Source organism: Dreissena polymorpha, chromosome 2 (genome assembly GCF_020536995.1).
Source record: "Dreissena polymorpha isolate Duluth1 chromosome 2, UMN_Dpol_1.0, whole genome shotgun sequence".
Lineage (NCBI taxonomy): Eukaryota > Metazoa > Mollusca > Bivalvia > Myida > Dreissenidae > Dreissena > Dreissena polymorpha.
Window position 1 is genome coordinate 82,760,502 of NC_068356.1, and position 14,744 is coordinate 82,775,245.

General features: G+C 35.6%; 1 protein-coding gene across 11 annotated transcripts in view; it reads right to left on the reverse strand.

Moving 5' to 3' along the window:
* Positions 1–4,499: 4,499 nt before the first annotated feature.
* The window catches only part of LOC127867827 (pleckstrin homology-like domain family B member 2), a 125,514-nt gene continuing 115,269 nt past the window's right edge, over positions 4,500–14,744 (reverse strand). For 10 of the 11 annotated variants that reach the window (XM_052409313.1, XM_052409314.1, XM_052409304.1 and 7 more), the window contains 3 exons: positions 12,223–12,325; positions 9,263–9,409; positions 4,500–6,657 (listed from right to left, as the gene is read on the reverse strand). In XM_052409313.1, the coding sequence (XP_052265273.1) occupies positions 6,211–6,657; positions 9,263–9,409; positions 12,223–12,325 (697 nt within the window). In that variant the 3' untranslated portion in view covers positions 4,500–6,210. The remainder of the gene's footprint in view (positions 6,658–9,262; positions 9,410–12,222; positions 12,326–14,744) is intronic. The other variant, XM_052409305.1, reaches the window with a different exon arrangement.

Sequence of the window (14,744 nt, forward strand, 5' to 3'; positions counted from 1 at the left end):
AAAATTACTTTTGTTTTTATCTGATTTTCAGAAAATAGTTTGAAGCATCAATCTTAATAGAAATTCGACGATTGGTGAAATAAGAACAGTGCTTAATGCGTGTGCGTAGCGTTACACAGATACATTTTGAATTAAGATTACCCCTGTCCTGTTTGGATGTCAAATAGAGGCATGCACTACATTTCACTTGGTGAGTCATGTGCGTGGTGCACCCATTTTAACTTACTGAAAATGGAGAACATTTCTGTACATGAAAAATATTGGCCTGTAATTTTGAGTTTTTGTAAGCAATTAACTGACTGCTGACTAAAGTGAAGGGCTCATGGTGAAATGAAAAATCGTAGGCATATACATGTATGCAGTAAGACTCAAAAGAGAAAGGGCCGTAAATCCACCAAAACTTCATTCATTTAGCTCTAAACTACAAGCAAAAATAATAAGAAATTAGAGGAGTTGAAAACAAGTTTTGGAATGTTTGTTCCAAAGAGTAAAAACAGACAGAGGGCAATCACTGTGCCAAAATGTGTTGCGGCTGAAATTCCTGTCTTTATGATCATCTTCAAATTAAAGTTATTGAAGTTTAAAAGTTTTAGCAAAATTCACCTAGTAGTTAGAGTTGAAACAGCATGTAATGCCATGTATATATTCTGAAGTGTTAAAACCAACAAAGATCCATGATTCTGCCAAAACATGTCGCAGTCACAAAAAACAATCTGTTCAATAATCTACACATGTTGTTATACCCAGCCATAGGCGCAGGAATATTGTTTTGGCGTTATCCGTCTTTCCGTCCGCCTGGAGCCATATCTTGGAAGTGCTTAGGTGGATTTCATTGAAACTTGGTATGAGTATGTATATGGATAAGATGATGATGCACGCCAAATAGCATTGTACACCATCTGTTAATAAAAGAGTTATGGCCTTTTGTATCTTGAAAAAATGCTTTTTTGAGTGACAAATATAATACTTTTGTGTCCAGATGCATATTGGCGGGGCATATCAATTCAACGAATTTGCTTGTTCATTTTATTCAACTGTGTAAGTTTAAGCAAGATCCACCAAGTAGTATAAGAGGAAACAACAAGAGATGTCTTTGTCAGAAACACAATGCCCTCTAATGCGCCGCTTTTTTTTTTACCTTTGACCTTGAAGGATGTTCAATATTTCAAAAGTTATTGCAAAACTTTACTGTCAGGTTAAAGTTTTTTTGTTGTTTTTTTTACCTTTGACCTTGAAGGATGACCTTGACCATGACCTTTCACCACTCGAAATGTGCAGCTCCATGAGATACACATGCATGCCAAATATCAAGTTGCTATGTTCAATATTTCAAAAGTTTTTGCAAAACTTTACTGTAAGGTTAAAGTTTTGGGACAGAATGACAGACAGACAGGCCAAAAACAATATATCGAAGAAGGGGGCATAAAAACACAACATTTTAGGACAATACTATAGTGGAAAACAGACTAAGGGCCATAATTAAGCCAAAACTTGTGACATCAAAAATCCTTACTTTATGAATATTCATTACGGCTGACCTGTCATCTACACATTAAGGTGTGAGATTCATCGGTTAGATAAAAGAGGAGTTAAAAACACAAGCTGTGGGACATGTAAAAAAGACATAGAGCCATAACTCTGCAGAAAATTCCTTTCGGTATACAATCATCTACACATTAATATCATTCAAATGTGAAAGATTGAGTGAAATCCACCCCTTCTGCCTTAAAAAAGACATTGTTCTATCAGACCTGTTCGATCATTGGTCCATCTTAGAAGCCCTTATGATATGCTACTTGATGGACAGTGATAAGGCTTGCAAAAACATTCAATAGGTTTTTAATGAGGCATTTTTGGTTTCTTGTCCTAGTCTGGATTTGCAAGGAAATAACAAATAGTTAACAGTTACATTAGTGTGTTCACTTATATTGTATTAACCTACATCTGCCATTTGATACCTGCTTTCCAGATTTCATTTGAATATTGTTTATGTGCATCATTTTATAAGTCAGCAGGCAGCTTATCAATATTTGTTTTAAATATTTTTTTCAGCTAATTTTGGTATGGTTTATTTTGGAATAATAAGGATTATAGCGAGAGTTTCCATGACATCATTGATCAGTTAATTTTTGAAGACCTCACAAATTTTCAATTTGTGGAAACAGTAAGCTTTGCGCAAGAGCTATGTTATGTTGTATGCTCATAAGCTCAATCACAATTTGGAGTCAAAGGTCCAATAAGGGTATTATTTCTGTCTTAAATTTATTTTTCATAAGGGATAAATAAACTTCATAGTTTAAATATTTTCAGAAATACATGTATTAATATTATGGAAATGGTGTGTTTCACACAGAATTGTGTGGCTAGCTCAAATATCAAGGTCACACTGCATAGTGAAATTTCAGATATTGTGTTGCATTCCATTGATATAGAATACAAGTTCATTAATATAATTTGTAAATAGACCTTGTAAAAAATAGGCCTTACTATGCGTATCTCACAACACAGATTGGACATGACAACCTCACACTGGGTATGCGGAAACTTTGATAACAGATGGCACTTCGATACCAGATAACAACAAATGATACGCGCGAGAGCCAAGTTCATCAGTTTTTTAAAAAGTTATATCATGAAGATTAGTTTTTTAGACAAGGCGCATGGGCGAGTTTAAAAATAGTGTATCCTTTTTTATTGCAAAGAAAAACATCTCGGTGGATTGGTAGATTTTTCCCCAAAAATAGAAAATTCGGTCGGAAAACAACATAAACTGGATGAACAGTAAACATTTCAACAAAATAAAACTACTTAGAAATATTGCAAGAAATTGTTTGAAATTCCAGCACGTAGAGTAATCACTGTGCTTCAAATACTAAAATTTTGATAGTATTCAATGAAATATAAACGAAGAAAGAGTATGTTTTAAAAGGTGGTATTCATGAAATTGCAGATACTTTGATTCCCGATATAGGGCACTTCGGATAACAGAGACTTTCAACAAATTGGGCACTCTGATAACCGAGTTTTATCTTCTACCTGAAATGCATTTATGTATATTATGGCTATTCTTACCAAACATTTTGAAGTACGAATCAATTTGCATTGTCAAGCCCGACACATTGGGAATCTATGCATAACGTAATTACATACAAATGTAAAATATAACCAATGGTGTTTGTTTAAAAAAATCTGATAACTATTAAATTATATAATTAAAATTATAAGTGCAAATTACAAAAAAATAAATTCAAATGCTTATTTCTGAAGTAATATATTTCAAGTGACGACCTAAAATAATTGTCTAAATAATAAACTTGTTTTAAGTGGTAAATTGAGATTAAGAGAATTGAAAATACAACGGATCATGTGGATCAACACGACTGTGTTCAATTGAACTTATAGCATGACTCTAGATAAGGGGAGCAAGGGGTCTTTAAGTGGCCAATACACCTCATAAAATCCTGTGTCATTGGTGCTCATTAGACTCGCATCACGAAGACGATACTATTGCGTAGTCACAAAATTTAAAAGAGATTGGAAAACTCCCTTTATATTGAGGTCTACTTATAGGAAGCACTTCCCTTTCCCTTTTATTATCATATTCCAAAGGGATAAGAACATGTTTCGGTAATTCGTTTTTAATTTACATCAGTACATACATTTTTATTTATTGCCTGCTTACTATAGCAGTATTCCACAGCGAAATCTGCATTTCTAATTCACTAAATAGAGTGTGTTATATCTGGTAAAAAGTGTTGAGTTATCTGGAATCGAAGTGCTCTTGTCTGTGAGATGATCGGTCCATGAAAAGTTGGCATCCAACTCTTAAAACATTTGAATTTTCTCAAATATGTTATTTAACTGAAATTCAACATGTTGTAACATTAATGGACATATTGATATTTTATTTCGATTAGTTGGCACTTTCTTGATTTATTTCCATGTATTTTTATTTTGTTGAAATACGTACTGATCATCGAATTCATGACGATTAACGATGACATTTTATCTCTTTTTTTATAATAGACTGTTTTTGTTCACGACTTTCTTGCACAAATTATTATGTGTGGCGAATCACAATTTTAAGGTTACACAATACAGTTGAATCTCAAAACATGTGCCCATCTATAATTTAGTATAAAAGTAAGAGATGTATTATAGACGTTAATACACGGCTGAGCCCCAGGCCGGGCAGTGATAATTGGCCCTTGGTATTATCCTCTAAGTAACAAGTCAGCTCATTTAAATTAAAAGGTCAAAATCAACTATTATTTTGTTTGATAGACGATACTTTCCAAGGCCAGTCTGTGCCGATTATGATGTTACTTAAATACACCTAACAGTAAAATCACAGAAAACTTAAGGCAATCTAAACAAAATTAAGCGCAAGTTTAGCGACTTCATTTCAAATGAGTTTTTCTCATTATGACACTTGCCGAATTAGCACCAAAAGTCTCAGAACACGCCACATAAATATGCATCTAAGCTAAGACAAGGAACACAGTTTCAACACTTTATTTTTTACTCTTTTTCATTCAGATTTCTATGAAAGCCACAAGGGTACACAACATTCACGTAAATCAAAATAATCATGGATATAAGCGTACATGACCGAGTTTCTGAAAAGCCGTGTTTGTTTCTAATGAGAGAAGGTTTCTTAAAGAAGAAACAATGTAAAAGAGATCTGTGTATTTATAGCCACATGTAAGAAGGCTAAAATTGAAGGCTAGGTAAGTGACAGAAATTAATTGTAAGTATGACATTATGCAATGTTTAATAATATAGTAACTCATTATATAACAGTCTTTTTTCAAAAATAGTTATAGTCAACCCCATGAATAATTCAGGTGTACACAAGCACACTTTGATAAAAAAATTACAGTTGTCATGCATGCAAACAGAACATGTTTGTTATGAAGCAGATAAAATAAAGCTTTATTTTTATATTAATTAAAATCTCTCAACTAAATACACAATATCACAAGCTTATGCATCATCTGTTAACAATAATACAATATACAATACAGAGATGTGGAGTTTTGAACCACACAAATCCATTTCAACAACATGTTTATCTTTGACCAGTACATGTATTTTAGTCTGAACAATTGATAATAGCAAAGTAATAAGATCAGTACATCTTTTCAATAAGTTTAAATCTTTCCTAACCGTTAAATCCTCAGAGTCTTGCATTCAACAGTTTGGTTTGTTGTTGTTTATTGTTGTTTAGTACATACACAACAATTTACAATCCTAATGCAAAGAAATTACACCACGAGGCATTTGCCATAATTATGAACATTCTTTGTCTACTAACCATTAAAAAACAAAATGTGCAAATTATTTCAATACTAACATGACTGTCTAAGTTTTTCAATTTAAATGAGAGCATTTTTACTACACTGTAACCAGGTTCCAGTGTTCATGTGAATTATTTATGAGTAATTTTACTAGAAACAAATTCTTAAATGCATCATATTGTGTGTACTGATTTAACAAAAAAGAAGGTGGTCACAAATGTATTAATGTTCCATATACTACTTGTATCATTCCAGAATTGATACTGATAAATTGTGTTTGAAACTAATACTGGTCAATAAACCATAATGTCAAGTATAATTCAGCAACTTTATTCTGATTTAATAAAATTATCATAATTTTTTAATCAATCTATCAACTGAAAGATAAGAAATCCCCCACACTATTTGGTATCATACAATATGACATGACAAGCCACATCTGATTTATGTCACAACATATCTTTTATTTTTAAGTTTGCCACAAATATACACACATTTTCATTAACAATGCTAAAAAATGAGTAAAACCTCACAAAATATTTTAGGCATGTTATTTAAACTGAAAAAATGTCTTAAAAGACTAAAATGGCTTTGGCAGAACTATAGAAACAACAAACTGCCGAGTTGTTTGTGTGGAATAAGGTCCATAAGTGTGACGTAACTCCACTGACAGCATGGAAATAACTAGAATCTGCATTTGTATTTAGATTGTATTTATAAGAATTATTGTAAATTTCTAAATATTGCAGACATATTATGTGAAAGAACTTTGTTGAAACTAAAGAAACTTTGCTATGAATTTGCTGAAGGCGATACAGCATCTATGACTGGGAGTGTAAGCCACAAGGTTTCGACACACTATCATATGCAATAAAAACAGTGAAAAATGATTTCAAACACAACATGACAACTATGACTGCATAAACTGTTGGTAGCCTTCTGCACCAGTGAATATGACGTCTATCCATATACGCATTGCCTCCGGTGAGGGCGCCACAAAGAAGTATGTCCGCTCAAACGTTTTAACACAGAATGTCAATTTTTGGTTGGGGCTTTTCACTGACTTTAAATGGTCAACGTACACTTCCTCGATCGCTTGGAAGTATATTCCACCTCTAGGCTTGGATTCACTTTTGTCTGTGTAGTACACAAGAGATCGTTTCGTTCTATCGAACACGAACCATCGTTTATGCCAGGTTTTTATTTTACCCCCCATTTTCACTAGAAATCCCCTAGCACTGTTGTTATTGACTACAACGTGTGGACACATGTCTAGGTGGTGTCCGGCCGTCTCAATGTGCACTTTGAGGTCAAATTCGTGACTTCGAACTGGCAAGTACCGCGTAAGTGGACGGGCCTGAAACAAATAATAAATATAAGCCTTGCTCTGGCAATACTGGGTCTCATGAATGTTTGTAAAGTGTGGTCCCACTGGGTCTCGTGAATGTGTGTAAAGTGTGGTCCCACTGGGTCTCATGAATGTGTGTAAAGTGTGGTCCCACTGGGTCTCATGAATGTGTGTAAAGTGTGATCCCACTGGGTCTCATGAATGTGTGTAAAGTGTGATCCCACTGGGTCTCATGAATGTGTGTAAAGTGTGGTCCCACTGGGTCTCATGAATGTGTGTAAAGTGTGGTCCCACTGGGTCTCATGAATGTGTGTAAAGTGTGGTCCCACTGGGTCTCATGAATGTGTGTAAAGTGTGGTCCCACTGGGTCTCGTGAATGTGTGTAAAGTGTGGTCCCACTGGGTCTCATGAATGTGTGTAAAGTGTGATCCCACTGGGTCTCATGAATGTGTGTAAAGTGTGGTCCCACTGGGTCTCATGAATGTGTGTAAAGTGTGGTCCCACTGGGTCTCATGAATATGTGTAAAGTGTGATCCCACTGGGTCTCATGAATGTGTGTAAAGTGTGATCCCACTGGGTCTCATGAATGTGTGTAAAGTGTGGTCCCACTGGGTCTCATGAATGTGTGTAAAGTGTGATCCCACTGGGTCTCATGAATGTGTGTAAAGTGTGATCCCACTGGGTCTCATGAATGTGTGTAAAGTGTGATCCCACTGGGTCTCATGAATGTGTGTAAAGTGTGGTCCCACTGGGTCTAATGAATGTGTGTAAAGTGTGGTCCCACTGGGTCTCATGAATGTGTGTAAAGTGTGATCCCACTGGGTCTCATGAATGTGTGTAAAGTGTGGTCCCACTGGGTCTAATGAATGTGTGTAAAGTGTGATCCCACTGGGTCTCATGAATGTGTGTAAAGTGTGATCCCACTGGGTCTCATGAATGTGTGTAAAGTGTGGTCCCACTGGGTCTCATGAATGTGTGTAAAGTGTGGTCCCACTGGGTCTCATGAATGTGTGTAAAGTGTGGTCCCACTGGGTCTCATGAATGTGTGTTAAGTGTGGTCCCACTGGGTCTCATGAATGTGTGTAAAGTGTGGTCCCACTGGGTCTCATGAATGTGTGTAAAGTGTGATCCCACTGGGTCTCATGAATGTGTGTAAAGTGTGGTCCCACTGGGTCTCATGAATGTGTGTAAAGTGTGGTCCAACTGGGTCTCATGAATGTGTGTAAAGTGTGGTCCCACTGGGTCTCATGAATATGTGTAAAGTGTGGTCCCACTGGGTCTCATGAATGTGTGTAAAGTGTGATCCCACTGGGTTTCATGAATGTGTGTAAAGTGTGATCCCACTGGGTCTCATGAATGTGTGTAAAGTGTGGTCCCACTGGGTCTCATGAATGTGTGTAAAGTGTGGTCCCACTGGGTCTCATGAATGTGTGTAAAGTGTGATCCCACTGGGTCTCATGAATGTGTGTAAAGTGTGATCCCACTGGGTCTCATGAATGTGTGTAAAGTGTGATCCCACTGGGTCTCATGAATGTGTGTAAAGTGTGATCCCACTGGGTCTCATGAATGTGTGTAAAGTGTGGTCCCACTGGGTCTCATGAATGTGTGTAAAGTGTGATCCCACTGGGTCTCATGAATGTGTGTAAAGTGTGATCCCACTGGGTCTCATGAATGTGTGTAAAGTGTGATCCCACTGGGTCTCATGAATGTGTGTAAAGTGTGGTCCCACTGGGTCTCATGAATGTGTGTAAAGTGTGATCCCACTGGGTCTCATGAATGTGTGTAAAGTGTGATCCCACTGGGTCTCATGAATGTGTGTAAAGTGTGATCCCACTGGGTCTCATGAATGTGTGTAAAGTGTGGTCCCACTGGGTCTCATGAATGTGTGTAAAGTGTGGTCCCAGATTAGCTTGTGAAGTCTGTTTAGAGGATACTTCCTTTAAACAAAACTTACATGAAATGACATGATTAGTCTTTGCCAACAGCAAGGCTTATCTGGGATGACACTTTATACAGATGCTGTAAGCCCGTTTTCCTAGCGCATGGCTCATATATAAATGTTATAGCATTAAAAATTATTTTTCAAATATTTCTACAGAAGCAATTTATTTTAATTATCAATGAGTTTGGACAACAAGGTATGTGTCCGTAAGGCGAAGATGTCCGCACATTCAACTTTCATCTGAAAATTCAATTCATGTTTTATGGTCTTCTTTGATGATTTACATCGATGTGTGACTTTGACCTTTGAGGTAAGGAAACGGAAATACACGCCCAATGTCTTATGACGGTTGACATTTGTGCCAAGAAAATTCATCAATACATAGCAAAGTTAGTGCAGAGACAGGAATGTTTAAGCTGTCTATGGCCAAATTTAACATTTGACCTTAAACACTCAACATGCCTTGTTTTTTTTTTTCAAAATCCATGAATATACAACAAACTCCTGGCTGAGACAAATGCATTAAATGTTTCTTAATAAGTTAAGATAAATTTGCATGCATACAGTTATTAAAACATCCATGTATACTCTTTATACATTTAAACTGCAAGCAAACTTTAAAGCAAATAAAGCTATAATACATCATAAGGAAACAACAAATAAAACTCTCACTTGAACTTTTTGTTTTTCGCGATATTTGATTTGCTGAGTCACTAGTTCATCCCGTAGTTGCGTCTCCTCATGAAGTTTCCGCTCCAGCTCCTCTCGTTTCTGACGCTCCTCGTGCAAGGCCATCAAATCACTTTTCCGAGAACTCATCTGAGGACGAGGCAACACAGTGTCAGTATATTTGATAAAGATATAAGTTGCAGAATGAAACATACAAAGGCTCAAATGAGCCTCGCTGTGGGAAACGAGGGCTTAATGACTGAGTGCGCAGTCTACTTTCCACCATCACTGAATTTTCATTTACTAGAGAACATCTTTAAACGAACAATTTAATATAAGCCGAAAAAGACGTCGATGATTAGCCTGTGTGGACTACACAGGCTAATTTGGGACAACATTTTACGCACTTGCAATAAGCCCAGTTTTCCCAGAAAGCGGCTCAAATAAACTTTGAGACTAGGCTGGTAAAACTGCTTACGGATGAATAATACATTATAAATCCATTGGTTCCATGTACAAATCTGCACTGAATAACATGTTCATTAAAACAGTAACATATTGAAACAGGCAGTGTCGCTTTATCTGGTTAATTGATAGTTGCTTTGCAGACTTTTTTCAAAGACTATTCAAATGGTACATTTAATTGTTCATTGCTCTGTGAAAATGGGCCTAATGCAGGTGTCTTAAGTAATGTTCCAGTTTATCCAGTGCAGTCAGCACAGGCTAATCAGGGACAACACATTCTGCCTACACTGGATGTTCGTCACCAAGAGGCATCCTTTAAACGAAATTGTCTTCCCTTATACACCTATGCAGTCTGCACAGGTTCACCTGAGAAACATTTAACATGCATGCATTAAGCCCCATTTCTACACTGTACGGCTCACATACATACCAAGGGTTTGGACCATGAGAAAAACTTGGCTGAATGCAAGCATTTAAGATGCCTTTTAACATGTTTCTGTCAGGGAAAGAAACAGATGCCAATGAACTATTTTACATGACCACCACAGGTGTCTTAAGATTACAACCATAATTGCATAAACATCAATACCTGTATATGACATCTACTCAAAGAATTTATGTGCATTTGTCAGGTCTTACAATAAAACTAGACATATGCAGCAAAAATATGTAATAGAATATAATGTCTTAAAGTTGCAATATGCACCTTTTCATTACAGATGTAATACATCTCACATTAATTACACATATTTTTAATCTGTGTTAATACATGTATCAGTTATCCTTCCTGATTTGAATTAAGCACTTTTTAATATCTGGTAAAAAGTGGAAAAAACACAATGGAAAATAGCTAATTACATAAGTATAAAATAAGGAGGCACAAATGAAGTTTAAAAAAATCAAAAACAGCTGCGGATTGTTTCCCTTTACAAACATGGATCATAGCAACTGCGAACATAGAAATGGGCTGTGCTCTGTGAATAAAGGGTTTACGGCATGTGTGTAAAGTGTTGTCCCCGATTACCTGTGCAGTCTGCACAGGATAATCAGGGACGACACTTTCCGCGTTTATAATATTTTCTGTTTAAAGAAAGTGTCTTCTTAGCAAAAATCCTGTTAAGGCTAATCTGGGACTACACTTTCCGCACATTCATTAAACACCCTTTTCACAGAGCACGGCTCAAATATGTGTAAAACTATACTTTAAGTTGTAATAGATATTGAACCAGTACTGACAATATTTACGTTTCTATGTAACAATTTTACCTTACACAAAAAAAGTAAACACAATTCAAAGACAATCCATCAAAACCGCTCAGAAATGTTTCCCTAAATAATTACTGAACAATTTACTCAGCATCAACAATTCAACTTCTATCAATCACAATTACAGAGACTTGACGGATACTGCACTTCCAGTTCTATATATACCCACCCTGGTCAGGGAAATTACCCATTAGCACAGCAGTTATTTGTTATAATGAATAATTTACATTATGAATGCATTTAAAATCATCAATCAGTCCCAGGAAGTCCAACCTGACACGTGTCATCATTAATTTGGCAACCATAAGCGCCCTAATTAGCACCCTAATTAGCACTTAAATAATTGAATAGTATCTTCTTATGGCTTTTCTTCAAAAGTAATGTACTCCAATTAATGTTTTCTTAATTTCAGAATTTTTTAGGACAAAGTAAAAAAATATTTAAAAATATATTTTTTAGGTGATTTTTAAATTCACATAAAGAAGTGTGAAACTAATTTTGCTAACATTTTATGTAAAGCTTAAATTATCATTTTCTTATTATAGGTTAAACAAGAATTTTTTCATTTATGAAAAACAACGACATAAACTTAAACACAACAACCAACAGACCAAAATGGATATTATATCAACATATTCTAGATGTATAATAAAATACCAAGTACATGTATTATTTCAGTAACTTTACAATATGAACATATCATTGCAATAATTGTGTGCAAAACACATTATTCAAATGAAATTGTTATTTGGCGTGTATTTCTCCATTTGCAGATTTGTGGTGAAAAGCACCATGTAATCACAGCAGAAATAACATTAAATTGCAGATAATCAATGGCAGTTAATTAACAATACATACTGATTCATTCAATATTAACCAATATAAAACTGCTAATCTGGATAAGAATCTTTTTATCTAAACATCTTTTGTGAGCTCAACATTTTAATAAATACCATAATAGTGTTATGTTTTCACACCAGAAAGGCGATAACAACACCAAGAACAAGAAGGGACTAGATGAAATTATATAACCCACAGTAAATTGCACATAAATATAAACTCCACTTAATTATAACCACAAATACCCTTTTTTCTAAGAAAATTCATGTATTTCCATTGTTTTAATGGTTCTGAATTGTTCAAGAAGTAATTGTAACAACTCAATATTTAAATTATTATTTTGTACTTTAAAATAAAAGTTTACACACATAAAGTAATCAAAAACGTATCACCTCTACCTGTTCTTCTAGCAGCCTCATTTTCTCACTCTGAGCCTGGGCCAGAAGTCTCTCCAGCTCCTGAAGCTTCTCAAGGTTGTCCTCCCCACTGCTCACACTGAAAACATACAGAAAACATCAACATTAATTAACATCACATACAGTAAACATCAACATCTTCATCCACTGCTCACACTGAAAACATACAGTAAACATCAACATCTTCATCCACTGCTCACACTGAAAACATACAGTAAACATCAACATTAACATCAACATCTCCTCCACTGCTCACACTGAAAACATACAGTAAACATCAACATTAACATCTTCATCCACTGCTCACACTGAAAACATACATTAAACATCAACATTAACATCAACATCTTCATCACACTGAAAACATACAGTAAGCATCAACATTAACATCTTCATCCACTGCTCACACTGAAAACATACAGTAAACATCAACATTAACATCAACATCTTCATCCACTGCTCACACTAAAACATACAGTAAACATCAACATTAACATCTTCATCCACTGCTCACACTAAAACTTACGGTAAACATCAACATTAACATCTTCATCCACTATTCACACTAAAAACATACAGTAAACATCAACATTAACACCACATACAATTAAACAACAACATTAACATCACATTCAATAAACATCAACATAAACATCACATACAGTATACATCAACATTAACATCACATAGAGTAAACATCAACACACATAAAACATCAACATACAACAAATATCACATACAGCAAACATCAACATACAGCAACCATCAACATCCACTGCTCTGACTGCACTGGCAAATCAGGGACAAGACTTTATGCAATGCATTAAGCCCTGTTTTTGTAGATCTTAAATAACAGCTTATGTAAGCCATCTGAGAATCCAGAGTGGATAAACTCCCAGATGGTGGGTCAGATTATATTTGATAATGTCTCCAGCTATCAAGTGTGGAACTTGGCCTGACACTTCCATGTTAGTGACCAATATGCCAATTAACAAACAAATCCCCTAGCGGATTCCCTGGTAACAAAATAATCTGGAGAGACATGACCTTAATGGAAAACAAATGTACTAGCTGCCTTCATTTCAGAAAAATATGGTCAATCACCTAAGAATAAGGTCTAACATCTCATTTTCTAAAAAAACTACTACTGTAAGTTCCTCCATTATAATAAGCTAATTGGTACCAGAATGTACACAGATCTTTATGAGGGTCAAAATTACAACTGACCAGCACATTTTACGAAATGGCTGCTATTGCCATTTTTTACAACAGCTGACAACATTTACAGGCTTACTGATCAACCCTTTACCACTTAGATACATACTTTGACCATTTGTAGTCCCTAAGAAAGTTAAATTTTATTAAATTTATTAAATTTCTTACTAGATTGAAGTTTTAAAGGCTTCATTTCGATCCCTTAGATACTGATGAGCCGCAAACATCATAGAACCTGAACAGACTGTGAGTTACTCGCAGACTGTTCTGGTTGTATGTTGGTTGCAAAAGCCATTTTCACTTTGCTTCTGGGTGGGAGAGAGTTAACAGAGAATTTGTTCTGGAAAAGCATGATTCTGAGAGATCAGTGGTTTGAATTTTTGAATTGGTTGTTATGACTTCATATCTTTACATCTTTACTATGCTGAAACTATTTACACTGCAACGCCCATATATCGCGGTTGGTGGGGTCCAGAGATGGCGAGCGCGATATATCGCGGTTGGTGGGGTCCAGAGATGGCGAGCGCGATATATCGCGGTTGGTGGGGTCCAGAGATGGCGAGCGCGATATATCGCGGTTGGTTGGGTCCAGAGATGGCGAGCTCGATATATCGCGGTTGGTGGGGTCCAGAGATGGCGAGCGCGATATATCCCTGTTGGTGGGGTCCAGAGATGGCGAGCGCGATATATCCGGCACGCGATATAACTCGAGAAATGTCTAACTTAATCGTATCGCGGTTAATTTATCAATTTTCCCCAATGTTTTCATTTTATATACGGCGCTGCTACATATTTGTATTGTAATAATTGCAAACCAATTCTTAGATGAACATTTTCATAACTACATAAATTATGTGTCTGTATAAGTTTTGTCATAAAAACCAAAATGTAAATTATATTTTTTTTTTTCAGGTACGATCACTCGCGAATCAGCTTAAAAGAAGAATTCTAAAATACGTATTAAATATAATTGTGCACACATTCGAATATATCCTTATTAATAATCTTTTAGAATACGTAGGTAGCATGCAACTATTGTTTGCAGTTGTTTTTATTTTATATTTACAGGCATACCGAGATATCACGCAAGAAGAATATGCAGTTCGAACAAAAATACAACAGACAAGATGATTTGTTTAATAAAGCATAATTATGTACATGTTTATTTATATGGCGTTCATATGCACATATTTAAAGAAATTTTAGTAGCCATTTTTGCGAACTATTTCGTGTACAAAGACAGAATGACCAGTTGCGAAATTTATCGATGTATATACCAGTAA